The following is a 24,445-nucleotide window of genomic DNA, read 5'->3' on the forward strand; positions in this document are numbered from 1 at the left end:
AAACTAGGACGAATAACTTAGGAACGGCTTATCGAAGTAAACCGATTTTTACCAATCGATTCTCCTAAATACCTGGATTTGAAACCTGTAGGAACGTTTAAAAAATTTTGTTACTAATACTAGAAATTCGTCATCGAAAACACCATAACCACCTCTAGTAGGTAGTACTTTTCACATATTTTTCTATAGCAAACGTGTACCTGTTTTTTGGCCATAATGTTTGATCCAATGGAGATATTGCGTTGAAATTTGATACACCGCTTACTGTTGAAACAAGTCGGTTTCTCTTTGAGAAAAAAAAAATCGTTTCTTTTTGGTAAGCAAATCCATAGTCATAAAGCCGGACTTTTATTCCGTCCTTAAAAAATAGAAGTCCGGAATTAACTTTTATTTTGGGAATGACAAAATAAAAACCGGATTTAATAATTTCTTTCGGACTAAAAAATTAAAAGTCCCCAAATAATTTTTTTTCAAGGATATTATATACTTAATTTCATATTAACATGCTATAATTTGTACGTACAATGGTGTAATCTTAAGGCGTTTTCTTTTTGGAAAATAATGTCGCCCCGTTGGTTTTTCACAACTCTCCAGAAAGTTTGTACGCCATTGAGGCACCATTATCTACAAATATAACATATTTCCAGAGCTCCAGGTGACCTCGCTCAAAAATTTTAATCTAAGAGTGCAACGTGAGTGTAAAATTTTTTTCGGGAAAGGAAACGCCATTTATTTAACAGGTGTAAAAGTGATTACTGCTATAAAATAATTTTATTTACATTTACATGTTTGCAATTTTAAATGAAACGAAAATAAAAGTAGTAATAACAACATATTGATCAAATAACTTGATATAATATTTGTCAAAAATATTTACAATAGGTATATAAAATATATATATATAATCTCCAGCCCAGCAATTAATGTGAATCATATTCAACCATTCAAAATGTTTAATTAAAGAGCAGTTAACGCCACTTGGAGCGCCATATAAGTAGTGGCCAGGGCACAAACCAAAAATGCAAGAATTCGACTCGGTTGCGGAATTACAACAACAGCATAGACAAAAGTGTGAACAATGCGCGAGATAGCACAAGCGCGAAACAAATTTATCGCCAATTTAGCATCAGGATTTATCAGAAGATACAAGAATCCAATGACGAAGAATGGTAAAATGTTTTCCAGATCATTTCGATGGGCCCTTAAATTTGGAAAGAAATATTAATAGTATTAGCATGAAGTATTTGAGTTCTGCGTTTGCTCTAACTGAGAATCAGCTTATAACAATTAAATCATAGCAGGCCTTTTTAGGTTTTTGCAAAAACTGGTGAATCGATTATAAATGATGATTCAATTCAGACAAAATGCATTTAATAGATTCCAAAATTTCATAATGATCTCTTGTACTAAATGAGTAAACTTTAACATTATTTGAAAATGTACAGTCCATTTATTTATACCGAAGCACAGTGTTTCGTGTAGAACAAGCTAGCTGGACAAAAACAAAGTTCTTATTCCAAGAAAAGTGTAATGAGAAATGAAAGAAAACAAACAAAATAACGGGATTTCTGCTTTTTTTTGATATTTTTGCTCATATATATTGAGTAATTGAAGTAAGAAGGCAGGAGTGACCGTAAAATGCATGGATTAATTTGCAAAATTCTTGTTGAATATTAAGCTTCATATTTCTTTTAAGTGAACACTTTTATATAATTTTTTTTATGCATTCTAAGCCCGAAGGTAAGCAAAATTTTATAGTAGTAATTCTTTCGCAATTAGAGTATTTTCAATATATTTAACATTCCGTTATTAATAAGAAAATGTATTTTTTCTCTATGTTTTTAACTTTAGGGACAAAAAAGTTACATACATCCGCGGACATCCGGGCTAAATTTTACATATGTATATATAATAGTAGAAAGAAAAAACCATTGCGAATTCTTTGCACATCTATTTTTAATTTTTTTTTGTAGATTTTGTTATCTCCACATATAAAATAGGATGTATGTATGTACCAGTTCCGACGAGATATTTGAACCTTTAAAGCTGATCTACAAACGGCAAAACCATTTCCCAGGTACAGGGAACAAACAATTAGCCATAAAACACACAAAAATAAACGCGCAAGGTCAACCAGAGCACACCAAAAGCAAAAAGGCGAAGATCACTGACTTCAACCTGCCACAACCTACCGCACCAGTCACCAAGGCATAAAAACAGGTACATACAAAACAATCCTAATGCAGGTATAACCACACAGGAACGCTACAGCATCTACGTCAATACCTGAATGTAATATAAATACTGCACAACTGATAACAAATCAGAACGATCCACGACACTTAAGATGGCAGCACAACAATCATCAGCTATTCACCCTGTCGGAAAATCAACAACACAAAGCAGTTTAGTTATAACCGTACCAAGAACGGAGTTTTTTGACATTTAGGTTCGTCATTCGAAGGAAACCAGATATAAAGAATTATTGAGTTTTGTTGTACTTAAGTACGATTTAAGCGAAGCAGCCGAGTATTCGATAAAAAGTTTAAGCTTACAAATATCGGCATATTTGTCGAAGCTGGATCAAAAGTGGAACACTTCTGGAAGAGATAAGGAGCGATTTTTGAATAAAAGTTCGGAGTGGCTTTCCAGTCCAGACTTCACATTTACAATAACGGTGTATTCAAAGTTGCCATCAGGCCAACCAACCACTTCTTCAGGTAACCCCGACCCCGGAAAACGAAAGAAGGACTTTGTTAGCTGCAGTGAAAAAACCAAACGGCGTCGAGTGGATGACCTCTTGCAATCTAGAAGTCCTGGTGAGTTACTTTATGCGGCAGAAGTATCAACGCGTATGTCCGGCAACAGAAATGTTGCTAACATTATAAAAAAATCGCAGGAAACCACTCAAATATCCGGCAAAAAGATGACATGTGAGCCAGATGCAAGCTAATTGAGCAATGTAGAAGCTTTAGCATGCTACGTAGATAGCAAGTCGACGACTCATGGGTACAAAACGACTTGGAAGTGGAGCATCAAGGCAGGGCATAAGGTTTATCCATCATTTTATAGTCTAAGAAAAGCTAAGGCAGAATGCTATCCAAATGAAATTGATGTGGGTGGAACACGTGCGGAAATTAAAGTCCAGTCCGTATTAGATAAAATTGTTGAGCGTTTATTTTTAGCAAACCAAGAAGTTTTTGTTAGTTTATTACCTACAAACTTGACGTATACTTTAATCAGCAAGTGGGGTTGCGATGGAAGCTCTGGCCATAGCACATATAAGCAAAAGTTTACATGCAGTTCTGACACTGGTGAGTTTTTGTTTATATTTTCTTTCGTTCCTCTTCAATTACAGGATGAAAAAGGTAACATTCTTTGGCAGAATCCTCGACCTTCTACCAATTAAATTTATTTTTTCTAAAGAAACATTCTTTTTGAAACGAACAAAGTTTTAGAGGAGATAAGTGCGTTGTTGCCAACAAAGTACATGCTCGAAGAATACAAAGTTTCCGTAAATCACAATATGCTTCTTACAATGATTGACAGAAAAGTTTGCAATGCTTTGACTGAAACTTCTTCCGCACAAAAGTGTTATATTTGTGGTGCCACTCCAAAAGATATGAATAATGAGTTACGGGACTTTACGCCTAACCTAGATAATCTTGGTTTTGATTTGTCTACTCTCCATGCATGGATAAGATGTTTTGAATGCTTGCTTCACATAAGTTATCGCCTCGAAGTAAAAAAATGACAGCTTATGAATGAGGCAGATAAAGAGAGTGTAAAGCTACGTTCCAACGAAATCCAGAATAAATTTAAAAGTGTACTTGGATTGATAGTAGATAAACCAAAACCAGGTTTCGGCAATACCGATGACGGCAACACTGCTCGTAGGTTGTTCGAAAATTCTGAGGCTAGTGCTGAGAATACGGGATTGGATGTAACGCTCATCAAAAGATACGACACTCTCCTTCGCGCATTAGCATCTGCGTACAATATAAATATCCAAAGATTTGAAAAATTTGCGTTCGAGACTAAAAAACTATATATAGATCTCTATCCATGGTTTAATATGCCTGTTACAGTTCATAAAATCTTAGTGCATAGTACTGATATTATAAAATCAGCAATTTTACCTATTGGTCAACTTTCTGAGGAAGCCCGTAACAAAGATTTGAGATGATTCAGGGACGATAACACACAAAAGCAGTCGCGTGAAGCCACGAATAGAGATATTATGAATATGTTGCTTATAATATCGGATCTTTTAGTTAACATTTTGTGGGAGATACCTAAGAAAAAATTTAAATGTCTGACTTCAGAAGTCTTAAATTTACTGTCCCCCGATAATGTTGAGGAGTCAAAAAATACCCCAGTGATTTCAAGCTTTCACAGTAGTGTTGCTGATGCTCATGACTATTCCACAAGTGACTCATCGAATGAAAGTGATGATAGCGAATAATAACATAATTATAAAAGATAACCTACCCAATAACTTTTTGTTGGATCAGGTTTTATTTAGTTTAAATCTATTGTCTTTTCTACTTTGTATGAAACTTTACTTTTAAGTTTTTTGTAATAAGTAATTTTCACATAATTAATTTAATCATTTATATTGTTATTATTATTATTGTAATTCACTTTTACATTCCTGACTGGTACTATAAAATAATTTTGTAAAAATTGTAGTGCCAGGATAAATACTCAAATAAATAAAAAAATATGTATGCACATATGTACAGTCACTCACATAAATAAGTATACACCCCTTTTTGGACAATTCTTACAATTTTCGCTTTCGCAAATTTATTTTAACTAATTTCCCATAAGAAAATGTGTCACGATCTATAACAAAAACAAAATTATATTTAAAAAATGTTTGAAAAATTCGACAAATTTTCATAAAAAAAATAAATTTTTTTTCGGAATTTTTAAAATTTTTTAGAGTATTGAGATTTGTAGTCCATTCAATTTAAGTACAATAAAGTAATATTCTTAAGTCCTTTAAATTTTTTTTGGACCTATGTCACTTATTCACATGAGTTATTGTACATGAAATAAGCTAATGTATGCATATGAAGTAAAATTTTGGAAAAAAATAAAAAAAAGAAAATATGGCTGAAAAAAATTACGTAGTTGTAATAAATGACAGCATATGAAACGGAAAATCTCATAAAATAATTTTGTCCAGCTAGCTTGTTCTACACGAAACACTGTGCGACGGCCCCCACACCTTTCGTTACTTGCGCGGAAAACTAGCGCAGCTCGTAATTTGCTTTTTTGCTTAGAATAATATCTTCCTTTATTTGCTTCTAAAGCTAACACATAAAGTGCTAGTCTTCTAAGCAAATAAAAGAGATGTGTGACAGAGTAACACGAAAATATTGAACTGTGCTAGCTTTGCACGCGAATGTGAATAATTCCATGGGAATTTCAAAGGGCCAGTTTTAGTTGGGAACGGCGATAAGATCACCAACCTGCAAACGTCTATAATCTTGCTTATTTGTTTTTATCAGACTAACATTTTAGGCATTGAATTCAAAATATTTGCATTACCTTCGGCAACGTTCTACATCCGGATTATCGTACTTGACTTTGATTCGTTTATCTAATATGTCCTCTGGATTGATAAAGGTCTGTAAAAAAATATGCAAACTTTAACAATATTTAAATAGTTAATAATTTTTGGTACTTATCAAATGAAATTATATTTCGAATCTACCATAATTTGTACTTACACAGGATTTATCTACGGGTAAATAATCAAACATTTTAACCACAATATTTTCTGTGAGAAATCTAAACATAGGTGCGAACGTTATCAAGTTCTGAAACCTCATTGATAACTCTATCTGAAAGGAATTCATTTAGGTTTTAAAAAAACGTATGTTGTTTGCGCTGTCTTAGCGTCATGGATGTATTAGCACCACGTTCAACAGGAAGAAAACAAGGGCTTCTTCGTGGTATAACAACCCGCCACTATAGGCTACGTGAGTCTCTGCTTGGGCAGCAGTGGTGGCTATTTTAACCTTATTTATTTGAGTTACGTTGTTACACTGACACATTGAGCTAAGCGAAAATAATACCAGTTTACAACTAGAATTTTCTGACTCCCTAATTAGACCAAAATTGCACCAAGTTATGTAATGCAGGGTGTTCAGACTTGGCAAATTCTTTACGAGATATTTTAATTTTGCTGTTTTTGGGCTTTTGTTGTTGTCGTAAAGATAAAAACTCTCCCCGAAGAGAAAAAAGAAAACAGATATTAAAGAGGAGAAGGAATAAAAAGAGAAAGCGTGGGAAAATGAAAGGAAGAGGAAGATAAATTATTTACTGCAGTGTGGTTATGCAATTAGAAAAAAAAAGTTACTGAGGAGTTGTTATGCGGAAATACATATGTTGAATACACTGGCATACAAAATTAAAAACGGTCTGCACTTTTTACCATATCCATATAACAATATTTATTTGTCTCGAGTTTGACTGCCATCTTCATCCAATACCACAAAAAAAAATATTATTTAAATCCCGAAAATCAATAATTTTTTTTCGGAGTTTAACGAATTTTCACCATTTACTTGGCACTTTGGGGCGTACGAAACAAACGGACTTCAGGTTCTGATAGCATGTCATACAATTTTTCGTCAGATTTGTATGCTGAAATATCATACCACCTTTTTTGTGCGGTTTTCCTATTTTTCCCAAAAAAAGGTTTGACCACAACCGCCTATTCAACATAAGTCCTTTTATCCCGCACAACTTTATGAGATAATGGTAATTCTTGACAAATTTTAATATTTTTAACAATTTCATTGAAACCATGGAGGTGTAATACAGTAATAAATATTGCCTCGTAACAAGTTATTTTAAATAGCTTACTTAAGAACATATACATCTTTCGAATTTGTGTATTTTTATTTGTGACATTACTTAGTTCTACGTTCGGTACTCTGGAAATGCCCATGTGTAAATTTTGAGTCGGCCGGTTGACAAACAATATGTACGATATATGTACATACATACATCTATGCATTTGTGTATATAAATTATATGAGAGATGAAAATTACACAAACGTTATTCCCATTAGAGAGTAAAAAGAAATAAGAAGGGCATATTAATCCCTTTTGTTTATAAATTTACCTCAAAAAAATCCCGAGGTTGTCCCAAAATTTCCAATGGTTTGGTAACATGTTTGGTGGTCACCGTGGTGTGATGGTAGCGTGCTCCGCCTACCACACCGAATGCCCTGGGTTCATACCCCGGGCAAAGCAACATCAACATTTTAGAAATAAGGTTTTTCAATTAGAAAATAATTTTTCTAAGTTGGGTCGCCCCTCGACAGTGATTGGCAAGAACTCCGAGAGTATTTCTGCCATGAAAAGCTCTCAATGAAAACTCATCTGCCTCGCAGATGTCGTTCGGAGTCGGCATAAAACAAGTAGGTCCCGTCCCGCCAATTTGTAGGATAAATTAAAAAAGGAGCACGACGCAAATTGGAAGAGAAGCTCGGCCTAAAATCTCTTCGGAGGTTATCGCGCCTTACATTTATTTTTTATTTAGTAACATGTTCATCGTGAGTTGACATATCAATAAATCAATGAGCTAACTTAAAAATCTTAAATTTTGAAGTTGTGAGTACCTCCCGGCGTCCCAACGTAATACTTCCCAAACTGTTTACTCTCGATTTACCAAAAGCGCCAGTAAGTAATCAGAGAGTAAAGACATTTGCAAACAAGTAAGGAAGGCTAAGTTCGGGTGTAACCGAACATTACATACTCAGTTGAGAGCTATGGAGACATAATAAGGGAAAATCACCATGTAGGAAAATGAACCTAGGGTAACCCTGGAATGTGTTTGTATGACATGTGTATCAAATGGAAGGTATTAAAGAGTATTTTAAGAGGGAGTGGGTAATAGTTCTATAGGTGAACTCCATTTAGGTATATCGCCATAAAGGTGGACCTGACCTGAGGTGGCTGACCCTAGAATTTGTTTGTACGATATGGGTATCAAATTAAAGATATTAATGTGGGTTTTAAAAGGGAGTGGCCTTGGTTGTATATGTGAAAGGGTTTTCGAGATATCGACCAAAATGTGGACCAGGGTGACCCAGAACATCATCTGTCGGGTACCGCTAATTTATTTATATATGTAATACCATGAACGGTATTCCTGCCAAGATTCAAAGCCCTTGATTTCGCCCTGCAGAACTTTTTCATTTACTTCTACTTAATATGGTAGGTGTCACACCCATTTTATAAAGTTTTTTTCTAAAGTTATATTTTGCGTCAATAAACCAATCCAATTACCATGTTTCATCCCTTTTTTCGTATTTGGTATAGAATTATGGCATTTTTTTAATTTTTCGTAACTTTCGATATCGTAAGAGTGGGCGTGGTCATAGTCGGATTTCGTTCATTTTTCATACCAAGATAAAGTGAGTTCAAGTAAGTACGTGAACTAAGTACATTAAAGATATGTCGATTTTTGCTCAAGTTATCGTATTAAAGGCCGAGCGGAAGGACAGACGGACGACTGTGTAAAAAAACTGGGCGTGGCTTCAACCGATTTCGCCCTTTTTCACAGAAAACAGTTATCGTCCTAGAATCTAAGCCCCTACCAAATTTCACAAGGATTGGACAATTTTTGTTCGACTTACGGCATTAAAAGTATCCTAGACAAATTAAATGAAAAAGGGCGGAGCCACGCCCAAAAAAATGTTCTTCTATTTTTGTATTTTATTGCACAATATCATTACTGGAGTCGAATGTTGACATAATTTACTTATACACTGTAAAGATATTGAATTTTTTGTTAAAATTTGACTTTAAAAAAAAATTTTTTTTTAAGTGGGCGTGGTCGTTCTCCGATTTTGCTAATTTTTATTAAGCATACATATTGTCACGGATATTAGCATCACTAAGCTATACCATCACTAAGGCGATGCTAAGGCCATGCCAAGCAGTATTTACGTCAATAATCAAATCATGTATACACATATATAAGGCAGCCGAAAGAGATGTCACACACAGATGCATTTACTTATACGCCTATGTGTGTGCGAGAGACTGTAAACTACAAATTCACATATATCTGAGAGACGCTGAAAAGTAAAAAATTGTAAACAAGTAGAAACTATATGAGAACTATAAACACTCGAAATAGTTGGTAAGTTCTGGAAATAGAAGAGCCTAGATGTATGCAGCGTAAACTATAAAAGCCGCACAAGCGAGTAAAAAGTAATTCAGTTTGAGTTGAGCAATCAATCAGTTATTGATTAAGCACGCGATCTGGCGGCCAATAGTAGAGTTTCATTTGAGTTATCAATCAGTTTGGTTATTAAGTCAGCGAGTAGCAAGGTATAAGTGTTATTGTGAAGTATTTTAATAAAGGCCATTTTTCCATTATCCAATATTGGAGTTATTTATTCAACAGTTTAGCGATACGAACCTAGCAAAAGGGCAAATAAGAGGATTTGCAAGTAAATTCGTTACAATATAGTAATAGGAGTAACGTTCCTGTCAAATTTAATCATGATATCTTCAACGACTGCCAAATTACAGCTTGCAAATCTTTTAAATTACCTTCTTTTAAAATTGGGCGGTGCCACGCCCATTGTCATAAATTTTACTAATTTTCTATTCTGCGTCATAAGTTCAACACACCTACCAAGTTTCATCGCCTTGTCTGTCTTTGCCAATGAATTATCGCATTTTTTCTGTTTTTCGAAATTTTCGATATCGAAAAAGTGGGCGTGGTTATAGTCCGATATCGTTCATTTTAAATAGCGATCTGAGATGAGTGCCCAGGAACCTACGTACCAAATTTCATCTAGATACCTCAAAATTTACTCAAGTTATCGTGTTAACGGACAGACGGACGGACGGACATGGCTCAATCAAATTTTTTTTCGATATTGATGATTTTGATATATGGAAGTCTATACCTATCTCGATTCCTTTATACCTGTACAACCAACCGTTATCCAATCAAAGTTAATACACTCTGTGAGCTCTGCTCAACTGAGTATAAACAAGTAAGGAAGGTTAAGTTCGGGTGTAACCGAACATTACATACTCAGTTGAGAGCTATGGTGACAACAGAAGGGAAAATAACCATGTAGGAAAATGAACCGAGGGAAACCCTGGAATGTGTTTGTATGACATGGGTATCAAATGAAAGGCATTAAAGAGTATTTTATGAGGGAGTGGGCCATAGTTCTATAGGTGGACGCTATTTAGGGATATCGCCATAAAGGTGGACCAGGGGTGACTCTAGAACCTGTTTGTACGATATTAGTATCAAATTAAAGGTATTAATGTGAGTTTTAAAAGGGAGTGGTGGTAGTTGTATAGGTGGTCGCCTTTTCGAGATATTGCCATAAAGGTGGACCAGGGGGGACTCTAGAATGCGTTTGTACAATATGGGTATCAAACGAAAGGTGTTCATGAGTATTTTAAAAGGAAGTGGGCCTTAGTTCTATAGGTGGACGCCGTTTCGAAATATCGCCATAAAAGTGGACCAGGGGTGACTCTAGAATGTGCTTGTACGATATGGGTATCAAATGAAAGGTGTTAATGAGTATTTTTAAAAGGGAGTGGGCCTTCGTTCTATAGATGGTCGCCTTTTCCAGATATCGCCATAAAGGTGGACCAGGGGTGACTCTAGAATGTGCTTGTACGATATGGGTATCAAATGAAAGGTGTTAATGAGTATTTTAAAAGGGCGTGGGGCTTAGTTCTATAGGTGCACGCCTTTTCTATATATCGCCATAAAGGTGGACCAGGGGTGACTCTAGAACCTGTTTGTACGATATTAGTATCAAATTAAAGGTATTAATGAGAGTTTTAAAAGGGAGTGGTGGTAGTTGTATATGTGAAGGCGTTTTCCAGATATCGACCAAAGTGTGGACTAGGGTGACCCAGAACATCATCTGTTGGATACCGCTAATTTATTTATATATGTAATACCTGCCAAGATTTCATGGGTTTTTTATTTCGCCCTGCAGAACTTTTTCATTTTCTTCTACTTATTATGGTAGGTGTCACAACCATTTTACAGAGTTTTTTCTAAAGTTATATTTCGCGTCAATATACCAATCCAATTACCATGTTTCATACCTTTTTCCGTATTTGGTATAGAATTATGGCATTTTTTTCATTTTTCGTAATTTTCGATATCGAAAAAGTGGGCGTGGTCATTGTCGGATTTCGTTCATTTTTTATACCAAGATAAAGTGAGTTCAGATAAATACGTGAATTAAGTTCAGTAAAGATATATCGATTTTTGCTCAAGTTATCGTGTTAACGGCCATGCGGAAGGACAGACAAATGCCTGTGTATAAAACTGGGCGTGGTTTCAACCGATTTCGCCCATTTTCACAGAAAACAGTTATCGTCATAAAATCTATGCCCCTACCAAATTTCAAAAGGATTGGTAAATTTTTGTTCGACTTATGGCATTAAAAGTATCCTAGACAAATTGAACGAAAAAGGGCGGAGCCACGCCCATTTTGAAATTTTCTTTTATTTTTGTATTTTGTTGCACCTAGTCATTACTGGAGTTGAATGCTGACATAATTTACTTACATATATACTGTAAAGATAAATAAAGATAAAAACTTACGGCTTACGCAGATGACGTTGCAATTGTCATAAGTGGAAAGTGCCTTCCAACGATTAGTTCTTTGATGGATGGGGCGCTTCGCGATATTCATACCTGGGCATCTAATGTCGGGTTGAAAGTCAATGCGGAGAAGACGGATATGGTCTTGTTTACAAAGAGGTACAAGGTCCCAAATTGGACCAGGCCTAAGTTAGGAGGGGTGACCTTACAGGAGAAACCTTGCACAAAATATTTAGGAATCATCCTAGACAGTAAGCTGTCATGGAAGCTCAACGTGGAGGAGAGGGTCAAGAAGGCCTCAACGGCACTCTGCGCATGTAAAATAATGCTGGGGTGTACGTGGGGCCTATCGCCCTCTCTTTCTCATTGGGTTTTTACAGCGATTGTAAGCCCTATTCTATACTATGGAGTTCTTGTTTGGTGGAAAGCCACACAAAAAACAACATACCTCAAAAAATTAGAGGGGGTATGCAGACTATCGATGCTTAGCATTACGGGAGCCCTGAAAACAACCCCGACGGCTGCACTGTATGCCATTTTGCACATCCCACCTGTAGACCTGGTAGCAAAGAACAAAGCGTTAACGACCGCAACCAGACTCGGTGCTTCGGGGCAGCTTGAGCGCCGACCATATGGCCATAGTAGTATAGCGTCATCAATCACAAGACGAACAGACTACATGATTCCCTATCTGCGCTTCGAGGGAGATCTTAAGGCCACAATAGAGGTGGACGGTTGTCGTAAGGGTGCGCAAATGGCGGACGAGGCGATACATGTGTACACCGATGGTTCCAAAGTAGTGGAAGGAGTAGGGTCTGCGGTATACTGCGCTGATCCGGAAATAAGTAGATCCTACAGGCTGCCGGATTACTGTAGCGTTTTCCAAGCGGAAATATTAGCCGTAACCAAAGCAGTAGAAACCCTGGAAGAGAATTGCTAAAGCTGCAACCGTGTTAGCTTTTATATTGACAGTCAAACAGCAATTAAGGCAATAATCTCGCATAGCACAGCATATAAATGCGTGTTAGAGTGTAAGCAGTCTCTGGAGAGAATCGGCACAGGGAGAAGCATACATCTATATTGGGTCCCAGGGCATATGGGAATAGATGGGAATGAAAAAGCGGATGAACTAGCTAAAAAGGGCGCATCCCTTGAAGCTTGCTCCGTAGATGTCTCAATTAGATTGGGCGAGATTAAGCGAAGGCGAGAGGTGCACATGATCGACCAAGCGGGAAAGGCGTGGGTTCAGGCGCGGGGCTGTAAAGTGTCGAAGATTATGTGTAGGTCTTACAACCTTAGACTAACACAGTTGCTCCTATCATTAAAAAGAGAGGACTGTAGACTCATGACGGGTATTCTGACTGGACACTGCCTTCTGGCGTCACATGCCTTTAAACTAGGCTTGGTCAGTGATAGCAGATTTAGGAAGTGCGGGTTGGAGGAGGAAACGATCGAGCACGTTCTGCGCTCGTGCCCTGCACTTGCCAGGCTAAGACTCCAGCTATTAGGAGTGATACAGCTGTCAGATCTAGAAGCAGCAAGTGGCTTAAGTCCTAGGAAGCTTCTAGTATTTGCTAAGAGGACGGAGTTATTTTATAACATAGGTCCTGGTTTTTGATAGGGTTTTTCAGTTTGGTCGTTAAAACAAACTTCTGGTAACACTACGGACTCAATCAGTCTATTTGAGGTCCTCATGGACCGGCCAGTTCAACCTACCCACCTACTGTAAAGATATTAAATTTTTTGTTAAAATTTTACTTTAAAAAAAATTTTTTTTTAAAAGTGGGCGTGGTCCTTCTCCGATTATGCTAATTTTTATTAAGCGTACATATAGTAATAGGTGTAACGTTCCTGCCAAATTTCATCATGATATCTTCAACGACTGCCAAATTACAGCTTGCAAAATTTTAAATTACCTTCTTTTAAAAGTGGGCGGTGCCACGCCCATTGTCAAAAATTTTAATAATTTTCTTTCTGCGTCATAAGTTCAACACACCTACCAAGTTTCATCGCTTTATCTGTCTTTGGAAATGAATTATTGCACTTTTTCGGTTTTTCGAAATATTCGATATCGAAAAAGTGGGCGTGGTTATAGTCCGATATCGTTCATTTTAAATAGCGATCTGAGATGAGTGCTCAGGAACCTACATACCAAATTTCATCAAGATACCTCAAAATTTACTCATGTTATCGTGTTAACGGACGGACGGACATGGCTCAATTAAATTTTTTTTCGATCCTGATGATTTTGATATATGGAAGTCTATATCTATCTCGATTCCTTTATACCTGTACAACCAACCGTTATCCAATCAAACTTAATATACTCTGTGAGCACTGCTCAACTGAGTATAAAAATGTGCAATTGGCAATGCAAAAGTATTTGGAGGCACGGGAAGAAGGTAAAACGTTTTATGTCTAGTTTTGTTTTGTTTTTTCACTACTTCCTGTTGTGTGCGTATTTTGGCAAATATATATATATAAATTTATTTTTATACTCAGTTGAGCAGAGCTCACAGAGTATATTAAGTTTGATTGGATAACGGTTGGTTGTACATATATAAAGGAATCGAGATAGATATAGACTTCCATATATCAAAATAATCAGGATCGAAAAAAAATTTGATTGAGCCATGTCCGTCCGTCCGTCCGTCCGTCCGTCCGTTAACACGATAACTTGAGTAAATTTTGAGATATCTTGATGAAATTTGGTATTTAGGTTCCTGAGCACTCATCTCAGATCGCTATTTAAAATGAACGATATCGGACTATAACCAAGCCCACTTATTCGATATCGAAAATTTCGAAAAACCGAAAAAGTGCGATAATTCATTACAAAAGACAGATAAAGCGACGAAACTTGGTAGATGGGTTGAACTTATGACGCAGAAAAGAAAGTTAGTAAAATTTTGAACAAAGGGCGTGGCACCGTCCACTTTTAAAAGAAGGTAATTAAAAAATTTTGCAAGCTGTAATTTGGCAGTCGTTGAAGATATCATGATGAAATTTGGCAGGAACGTTACCCCTATTACTATATATAGGCTTAATAAAAATTAGCAAAATCGGAGAAGGACCACGCCCACTTTTAAAAAAAATTTTTTTAAAGTAAAATTTTAACAAAAAATTTAATATCTTTACAGTATATAAGTAAATTATGTAAACATTTAACTCCAGTAATGATATGGTGCAACAAAATAAAAAAATAAAAGAAAATTTCAAAATGGGCGTGGCTCCGCCATTTTTCATTTAATTTGTCTAGGATACTTTTAACGCCATAAGTCGAACAAAAATTAACCCATCCTTTTGAAATGTGGTGTGGGCATAGATTTTTTGACGTTAACTGGTTTCTGTGAAAACGGCGAAATCGGTTGATGCCACGCCCAGTTTTTATACACAGTCGTCCGCCTGTCCTTCCGCATGGCCGTTAACACGATAACTTGAGCAAAAATCGACATATCTTTAATGAACTTAGTTCACGTGCTTACTTGAACTCACTTTCTCTTGGTATGAAAAATGAACGAAATCCGACTATGACCACGCCTACTTTTTCGATATCGAAAATTACGAAAAATGAAAAAAATGCCATAATTCTATACCAAATACGAAAAAAAGGATGAAACATGGTAAGGTAATTGGATTGTGTTATTGACGCGAAATATAACTTTAGAAAAAACTTTATAAAATGGTTGTAACACCTACCATATTAAGTAGAAGAAAATGAAAAGTTCTGCAGGGCGAAATAAAAAACCCTTAAAATCTTGGCAGATATTACATATATAAATAAATTAGCGGTATCCAACAGATGATGTTCTGGATCACCCTGGTCCACATTTTGGTCGATATCTGGAAAACGCCTTCACATATACAACTACCACCACTCCCTTTTAAAACTCCCATTAAAACCTTTAATTTGATACCCATATCGTACAAACTCATTCTAGAGTCACCCCTGGTCCACCTTTATGGTGATATCTCGAAAAGGCGACCACCTATACAACAACCACCACTCCCTTTTAAAACCCTCATTAATACATTTAGTTTGATATCCATATCGTACAAAGACATTCTAGAGTCACCCCTGGTCCACCTTTATGGCGATATCTCGAAACGGCATCCACCTATAGAACTAAGGCCCACTCCCTTTTAAAATACTCATTAACACCTTTCATTTGATACCCATGTCATACAAACAAATTCCAGAGTTACCCCTGGTCCACCTTTATGGCGATATCTCGAAAAGGCATCCACCTATAGAACTAAGGGTCACTCCCTTTTAAAATACTCATTAACACCTTTCATTTGATGCCCATATTGTACAAACAAATTCTAGGGTCACCCCTGGTCCACCTTTATGGCGATATCTCGAAACGGCGTCCACCAATGGAACTAATGATTACTCCCTTTTAGAATACTCATTAACACCTTTTATTTGATACCCATATCGTACAAACGCATTCTGGAGTCACCCCTGGTCCACCTTTATGGCGATATCTCGAAAAGGCGACCACCTATACAGCAACCACCACTCCCTTTGAAAACCCTCATTAATACCTTTAATTTGATACCCATATCGTACAAACACATTCTAGAGTCACCCCGGGTCCACCTTTATGGCGATATCTCGAAAAGGCGACCACCTATACAACAACCGCCACTCCCTTTTAAAACCCTCATTAATACCTTTAATTTGATACCCATATCGTACAAACACATTCTAGAGTAACCCCTGGTCCACCTTTATGGCGATATTTCGAAACGGCATCCACCTATAGAACTAAGGATTACTCCCTTTTAAAATACTCATTAACACCTTTCTTTTGATCCCCATATTGTACAAACAAATTCTAGGGTCACCCCTGGTCCACCTTTATGGCGATATCTCGAAACGGCGTCCACCTATGGAACTAATGATTACTCCCTTTTAGAATACTCATTAACACCTTTCATTTGATACCCATATCGTTCAAACGCATTCTAGAGTCACCCCTGGTCCACCTTTATGGCGATATCTCGAAAAGGCGACCACCTATACAACAACCACCACTCCCTTTTAAAACCCTCATTAATACCTTTAATTTGATACCCATATCGTACAAACACATTCTAGAGTAACCCCTGGTCCACCTTTATGGCAATATTTCGAAACGGCATCCACCTATAGAACTAAGGATTACTCCCTTGTAAAATACTCATTAACACCTTTCTTTTGATCCCCATATTGTACAAACAAATTCTAGGGTCACCCCTGGTCCACCTTTATGGCGATATCTCGAAACGGCGTCCACCTATGGAACTAAGGCCCACTCCCTTTTAAAATACTCATTAACACCTTTCTTTTGATCCCCATATCGTTCAAACACATTCTAGAGTCACCCCTGGTCCACCTTTATGGCGATATTTCGAAACGGCATCCATCTATAGAACTAAGGCCCACTCCCTTTTAAAATACTCATTAATACCTTTCTTCTGATACCCATATTGTACTAACAAATTCTAGGGTCACCCCTGGTCCACATCTATGGCGATATCTCGAAACGGTGTCCACCTATGGAACTAAGGATTACTCCCTTTTGAAATACTCATTAAAACCTTTCATTTGATACCCATATCGTACAAACGCATTCTAGAGTCAACCCTGATCCACCTTTATGGCTATAGCCCTAAATGGCGTCCACCTATAGAACTATGGCTCACTCCCTTTTAAAATACTCCTTAATACCTTCCATTTGATACACATGTCATATAAACACATTCCAGGGTTTCCCTCGGTTCATTTTCCTACATGGTTATTTTCCCTTATGTTGTCACCATAGCTCTCAACTGAGTATGTAATGTTCGGTTACACCCGAACTTAACCTTCCTTACTTGTTATTACTGCTATTTAACTCAAAATATAGGTAAATACCTATACTTTTTGGAATCGTTTTTTTTTTTTTTTATAACAATGGAATCTCCAACAAGTATAGTAAACTGAACATAGCTTACCACAGGAAACAGAGAAAGTCCTTTGTTAGAATTCAACAGACCTTGAATTTATTACTTAATGAGTTTGTTTAAAGTTGATGTCTGCCATTGAGCAAATAATTTCGACAACAACAAGCTCATGGTGGAATAACCAGGTGAAGTAATCCGTCAATTGTCTCGCTCTAAATTCTTTTTTGTTCTGTCATTCGGCTATCTAGGAATGTTTCACCAATGTTGTCCCCAAGTGTTGCTTTTTGCATTTGTTTCAGGAGTAAAATATGCCAGTTTTAGTCCTTTTGTCAGATAAACTATTAGGTGAATATCGATTGACCTTTACTGGATTTAATTACAGAGATTCATCATTTGGGTATCTTTGGTGTTGGCTTCCATAAGTACAGCCGTGCTAAACTATTACGTTCATATTTTTGATGTTTCCATTATATATGTATGTTTAATTTGTTCCAAAAAATTGAAACAGACTATTTGTACTCAAGTCATATCCAACAAGGATTTTCGCCTGTGCAGCGCAACTGAAGACTTTCGAGATATGTTTTTGTCATTCCTGCATCAAGAACACCGAACCTGTTGTAGTAATACATCATGAATTCAACTGCCAAGAACTTTTTGGGGATATTCTGATTAACTTTGTATGATATATTAGACGACTTTGTATGATATATACTTCCGACTCTTAAAGACAAATTAACAGAGCAGATGGCAAGAACAATGGAATTTTAGGGATAGAAACACACTTAAAAGTAACACGATCACTTCCAAGTGTGACTTTAATACTTTCAAATACTGACAAAGCTACCATGATAGTCAGATGGTAATGATTATATTGTGATGATTTATGTTTTTAATGTTTTTTACAACTGTTTTGATTTAATGACAAAATAACATAAATTAATAAATATTCCCCTGATGATGCTAAAAATAAAAATATTAGCGAAACGTTGGGAAAACAGTGGAATAATTTAGTTTTATTCGCACATAAAATATAGATTGGAAAGCCTACTTACACATATATTTAATATTTAATACTTTCCATTAAACCCGAAGCCCATTTAAGTGCTCAAAGTTGCTACTCCGGTTTTTCGATGAAAGCTTTGACTTTCAGTTGAAGTTGAGGTTAGTTTACTTTAGACGCATTATTGAATTTTATTGTTCATCATCTTCTGACCGTTGCAAATACATCCCAACCGTTTCAGATAGCGTACATCTTGTATCTTTTTAATTCATTCACCTGGTGATTCTACCATGAACCAGCCTAGCTTTGGTACAACCGAACATACAAAGTATGTTTTGCCCAAAGAATAAGTTTATGCAAAGAACGCAACTGGGCGAAGTTGCACAACAACAAAGGCATTGCTTTGGCTGAATAAGTTCGTCAACAGTTCAGTCATCGCACTCCCGTGAGAAAAGGCTCTGAAGAGGCTTACAATGTACGTATAATCGAAACAGCTGCCGCCTCGGTCTTGCTAGGAGAAAATAACTTATATAAATTGATAATTTTTGGTACGAAAATTTTCAACTTTTTATTGTTCGAAAATGTAGTCTTTTAGCATAATTAATTTTATTTGACCAAAGTGTAAATTATAGGTCACTCAAAACACTCTTTGGAAAAAAGAATTGTTAAAAATCTATGCGAATTTCGAGAGACCTATAACCAGTGTTGCCGTTTTAGCTTTTTATAGATACTCAGCGTGCTTTGCACACAGAGAATATTAACTTTGATTGGATAACGGTTGGTTGTACAGTAGGGCGGGTCGATTTAAAAATCGCTCATTGCTCTGTGAAAATCGTATTCTAGGGATCAAAATAAGAAACTTTGCCGAAGGAACCATACCTCTAAAACGAATTCTGATGCACCCCCCTTTGGGTCGAACTTTTGGGTAGGGGCAATTTCAATTCTACCTGCTGTGTCTTGTGGTGGCTTAAAAAAAACAACACAAGCAATTTTAATATCTGCAATTGTGTCACAGTGATACCTTCATTTTTTAAAACGGTCGAATAAAAAACCCACACAACTATGTTTACGACATGCAAATGCATCACAGTGATGCCTTGGTTTTAAAAGGGGGTTGTAAAAACGCTAATTTCTAATAATTTTTTTTAATTTCTTTTCTATTACTAAGTTAAATTCATTTTTTCATTTACATATGTTCTTTCTAAATAAATTTCTAAAGAGAAAAATAAACTCCAAAAAGAAAAAACATAGGCATTTCAAAGTGGGATTTCACAAAATTTGCCCCTACGACCCAAAGGGGGGGCATCAGAATTCGTGCTAGAGGTATGGTTCCTTCGGCAAAGTTTTTTATTTTGATCCCTACAGTATGATTTTTACAGAGCAATGGGCGATTTTTTTGCCTCCCCACAAATCGACCCGGCCTATTCTACAGGTATAAAGAAATCGAGATGGATATAGACATCCATATATCAAAATCATCAGTTTCGAAAAAAAATTTGATTTAGCCATATCCGTCCATCCGTTCGTCCGTCTGTCCATTAACACGATAACTTGAGTAAATATTGAGATATCTTCACCAAAAATGGTAAACGAGCTTATCTGGACCCAGAATAGATTGGTATTGAAAATGAGTGCAATCGGATGATAACCACGCCCACTTTTTATATATATAACATTTTGGAAAACACAAAAAAACCTGATTATTCAGTAAATAATACACCTAGAATGTTAAAATTTGACATGTGGACTGATACTGAGACTCTTGATAAAAATTTTAAAAATCTTTTTAAAACGGGCGTGGCACCGCCCACTTGTGGTAAAATCAATTTTACAACTATTATTAATCATAACTCAAAAATCGTTAAACCTATCGTAACAAAATTCGGCTGAGAGGTTGCCTTAAGGAATGCGTTGAAGAAAAATTAACTAAATCGGTTAAGGACCACGCCCACTTTGTTATAAAGATTTTTATAAAGGTCGTGGACGAATAAAATAAGCTATATCTTTACAAAAAAGAGCTTTATATGAATGGTATTTCATTTCCCAAGTGGATTGATAACAATAAATAGGAAAAACTTCAAATATAAGAAATGGGATGGTGGTAAAATTGGTTACACAATTTTTACCTATAGTGGAAAATATTTCTAGTAAAAATGGACGGGATCGGTTAAAGACCACGGCAACTTAGATATAAAACAATCTTTAAAGGGGCATAAAAAAAAAATAAAATAAAAAAAATAAGCTATATCTAAGCAAAAAATAGTTTTGAATCAATGATATTTCACTTATCAAGTTTTATTATAAGAGGAAATGGGGAGACATTAAGTAAGTTAAGTAGAAAAGTAATTTATCTGAAATGAAATGTGCAATTGAACCTCACGCTGAGTATATAATGTTCGGTTACATCCGAACTTATACACCTTTACTTGTTTTCATAAAGTTTTCAGCCTTTTTAGCTTATTTCAAAATTTTAGAAAATCTAGATAAACAGTTTGGTGTAGACAAAATTTTAAAAACATTGAATGAATTTGGGCTGGATGTTAAAAGCGTTACGGTAGACAGAAATCGAGGAAAAGTAGCTTTATTATAGCAACATCAACCAAATAGCGATTTAGTTCGGTGTGTTTGCCATTCGATTCAATAGGCGGTTTCGTCTGCTTCAAAATTCCTTCGAACTATTTTTGATTTCAGGAAAATTTAACTGGTTTTATAAGTTCGCAAGTAGACAAAAGAGCTATATATTATTTGCGTACCATTGTTAACAGCATCTACACGAATGAGATAATATTTTTCAAAAGTCCAAAATTTAGAAAAAATTTCAAAATAAAAAAATAAAGGTTCTGAGTAGATTTTCAATAGTTCTGAAGCTCCTGAAAATGAGGAAAAGAGTTCTGCAAAATTACGCCCAATCATCACATTTTCCAGATCATTTTCAACCTTTTCAGGAGCTCCAGAACTATTGAAAATTTACTCATAACACCAATGTTTTGTTTTTCTCCTTTTCAGAACTCTAGAACTATTGAAATGCATTTTTTTTAATGTTAAAGGTTTATTTATTTTATTGGGCGTAAAATTGCAGAACTTTTATATCCTTTTCAGGACTCTAGAACTATTTGAGACCAACTTAGAAAAGTTTTCGTTTTTTATTTTGCGTTATTGTGTATTCAACTTCACAGATATGCTGTAACAGTAAAGATGAAGAGCGTCAAGTGCGTTACTTTAAAAAATGTTTACAAAACACAGATTGCATCTGTAAGTTTTTTTTATTATTTTCTATGAAATTGGAGTATCTACAAATTAATTTTGGTCTTTTTACCATTTACTATTGAGTGTTTATGCTGATGCATTTTTCATGAATAAAATGAACAAAACGCTTGAAAAACTGCTTTAAACTTTAACGTTTTTTAGCCTTAAAAATTTTTATTTAGCCTTTTCTAGCTTATTTTTTGCCCATCTAGTTTTTTTTTTAATTCTGGCAACACTGCTTATAACTTATAGATAAAAGAATGTGATTGACGGAGTTCGACATAAATTATCACTGCTATTTTTCTAGTCGCCACTGTACCAGCCTCACTCAGCTACAGCAGTAGTGAAGCTGAACAATTTTTCACTAAAATATAAAAGCCAGTAGTGAATATATTTTCAGCTTCAGGTTAGTGCACAACAATTTTTTAGTAAAAAATAAAATGACTGCAATAAATTGTTGCTGGTAGTGGGGAAAGGCAGCAGTATCACTAAAGTGATAGCAAAAATAGTGAGTACTCATATTTTGCCAATATGGTGTAATTCTAATGAAAATGTAATGCAATCAAAATTTAGTGCGCTACCCCCAAGTATGACATACATATATACATATGTATTTATGTACTGCATTTAATTGTAATAATTTATTGATTGAACATTTAATTTAATTATGAACATTTAATAGTTAACAGATAAACACCTTTTGAAAAAATTGTACGATCTTTAATTGCTTAAATAAAGGTTATCCACTTAATTACATGGCTCTACGTACAAAAAATAGCACTCATACATACGCACCTGCGTCCTGAAACGCATAAATCCGGTTAAAAGCGACATGAACAACATTTTCAACACTAAAACTGCGGACCAAAACAAATAGGCCTTAAAAACTTCATTTTCGAGTGTGAGCAACTCAAATGCATTTTTTGCCATTTTATTTTTCGCAAATACAAAATTGTCTATATTAAGTTTCCGATCCAGCAACCGTTTTGCGTGGTGTTCGCTTTTGCACTAAACTCTATTGAACAGATAGATTTGCTTGTCAGCTAGCTTTCTACCGCTAATTGCGAAATGATGACAGCAAATCTTTAGGTAGATTACCCTCGACTTAGCTTCGCTCAAAGTACTTGTAGTTTATACGTCATAATATGTACTACATATGTATATGTATTTTTGTACTCTCATACATATTTGTGTCCTAGTGAATAGCAAATCAAAAGGAGCCGAAGTCTTGTTTAACTTTATGCATCCTTTTTTGAGAAAAAAACTTATAATTTTTTCCGAGTATGCAATTTTAAAGTTGCCAAATATCTAAAATCATGGAATAGTACTTCACTTAAAACTTTCAATCTGATATCCAGCCTGAGCTGATTAATCTTTAGAATTTTTTCACAATGAAACTTTATGCGGTAGTTACCCACCGACGTGTGCCGTACGTAAGGATGTTTGTCGTACGAAGCACGTTTGACCGGACTCTCAAGCCCGTAGGAATCAATGTATGCGTCTGTGTACATGTACATAACATATTTGTGTGTGTATTGTTTACAGATAAGCACTGTTGCCATTGACCATTTTGCATGTATGCTTATGGAAACATCAACTTTTTCCAATTTAATTTTTGATATTGTAAAAGGCCGGAATACATATTAAATAAGTATAAATAGATTACATATTTATAATCAGCACTTTTACATAATTATTTCGAATTATTTTCACAATTTTTCAAACTTTAATTAGGTGTTTTTGCATAAAACTGCAAACGGTCAAAATTAAGTGCACAAAAGTTTACTAGACAACTCTGTCTAGTGAGAGAGCGATCAGCTGACACGTTCATACGGAAAAAATCAAAATTGTTTTGATTTCTACGTTCCGGGCTACGTACGTACGGGCGTTGCACGTCGGTGAGTTTTCGTTTACATTGCACACTCATAAGATAGGTCGTGTCAGCTGACACGTTTTTTCTACGTACGTTCGTGAGTAACTGCCGCATTAGGTGGAGGTTGCGTGATTTCGAACTGGTCAAATTACGAATCAAAAACATATTTTTGATTTGAAATTGACCGAAATTAAAAATGCCATTTATTAGTGGTTCCAGTCTTATGGAATCGATTCATGTGTTTAAGCATAAGAATCATATCACATCTGGATGATAATCAAATGTATTGCAGTATTCTGAAACTGAATTTGTCTAGATTATGTATTCCGCGAAACTTAAGTGCAAATTAACTACCATACCTAACATACATATATACATATATAAGAGTTGTTAAGGTGTTTTTTGTCAAGTTTTATGTGAGTAGTTGGAAGTTTTGCGGCTTTTATTTTGGTCGACCACCATACGAAGCTTATTAAGTTTTTATATAAGCTTTTCACTGAAACTCTGGGCTAGTACACTGAAAAATAACACTAGCACACAAAAATAAAAATGATTATATGCATTTCAACGTATCGAAACATCTTTATTTCGAAAATCCCCTGAACTTCTGGTGAATTGGTAAAAAACGTTACAAATGTTTCGATTCTGGTCGTTTTTAATCTGTAAACAACTTTGCTCACGGTATGGCGTAAAATAGAATGAAAGGAAAGGAACGAGAAGGAACGGTAAGAAAAAAAGAAAAGGGGGAAAGGAAGGATTATAA

General features: G+C 35.6%; 1 protein-coding gene across 1 annotated transcript; it reads right to left on the reverse strand.

Moving 5' to 3' along the window:
* Nucleotides 1-704: 704 nt before the first annotated feature.
* On the reverse strand, nt 705-22,832 carry LOC137251029 (microsomal glutathione S-transferase 1-like). The gene is made up of 3 exons (XM_067784889.1): nt 22,605-22,832; nt 5,560-5,639; nt 705-1,201 (listed from the first exon to the last, which is right to left on the reverse strand). Exons 1-3 carry the CDS (start codon nt 22,737-22,739, stop codon nt 958-960), a joined length of 459 nt encoding a protein of 152 aa, XP_067640990.1. The 5' UTR covers nt 22,740-22,832; the 3' UTR covers nt 705-957.
* Between the last annotated feature and the right edge of the window lie 1,613 nt (nt 22,833-24,445).

Source organism: Eurosta solidaginis, chromosome 4, assembly GCF_040869045.1.
Source record: "Eurosta solidaginis isolate ZX-2024a chromosome 4, ASM4086904v1, whole genome shotgun sequence".
Classification (NCBI taxonomy): Eukaryota; Metazoa; Arthropoda; class Insecta; order Diptera; family Tephritidae; genus Eurosta; species Eurosta solidaginis.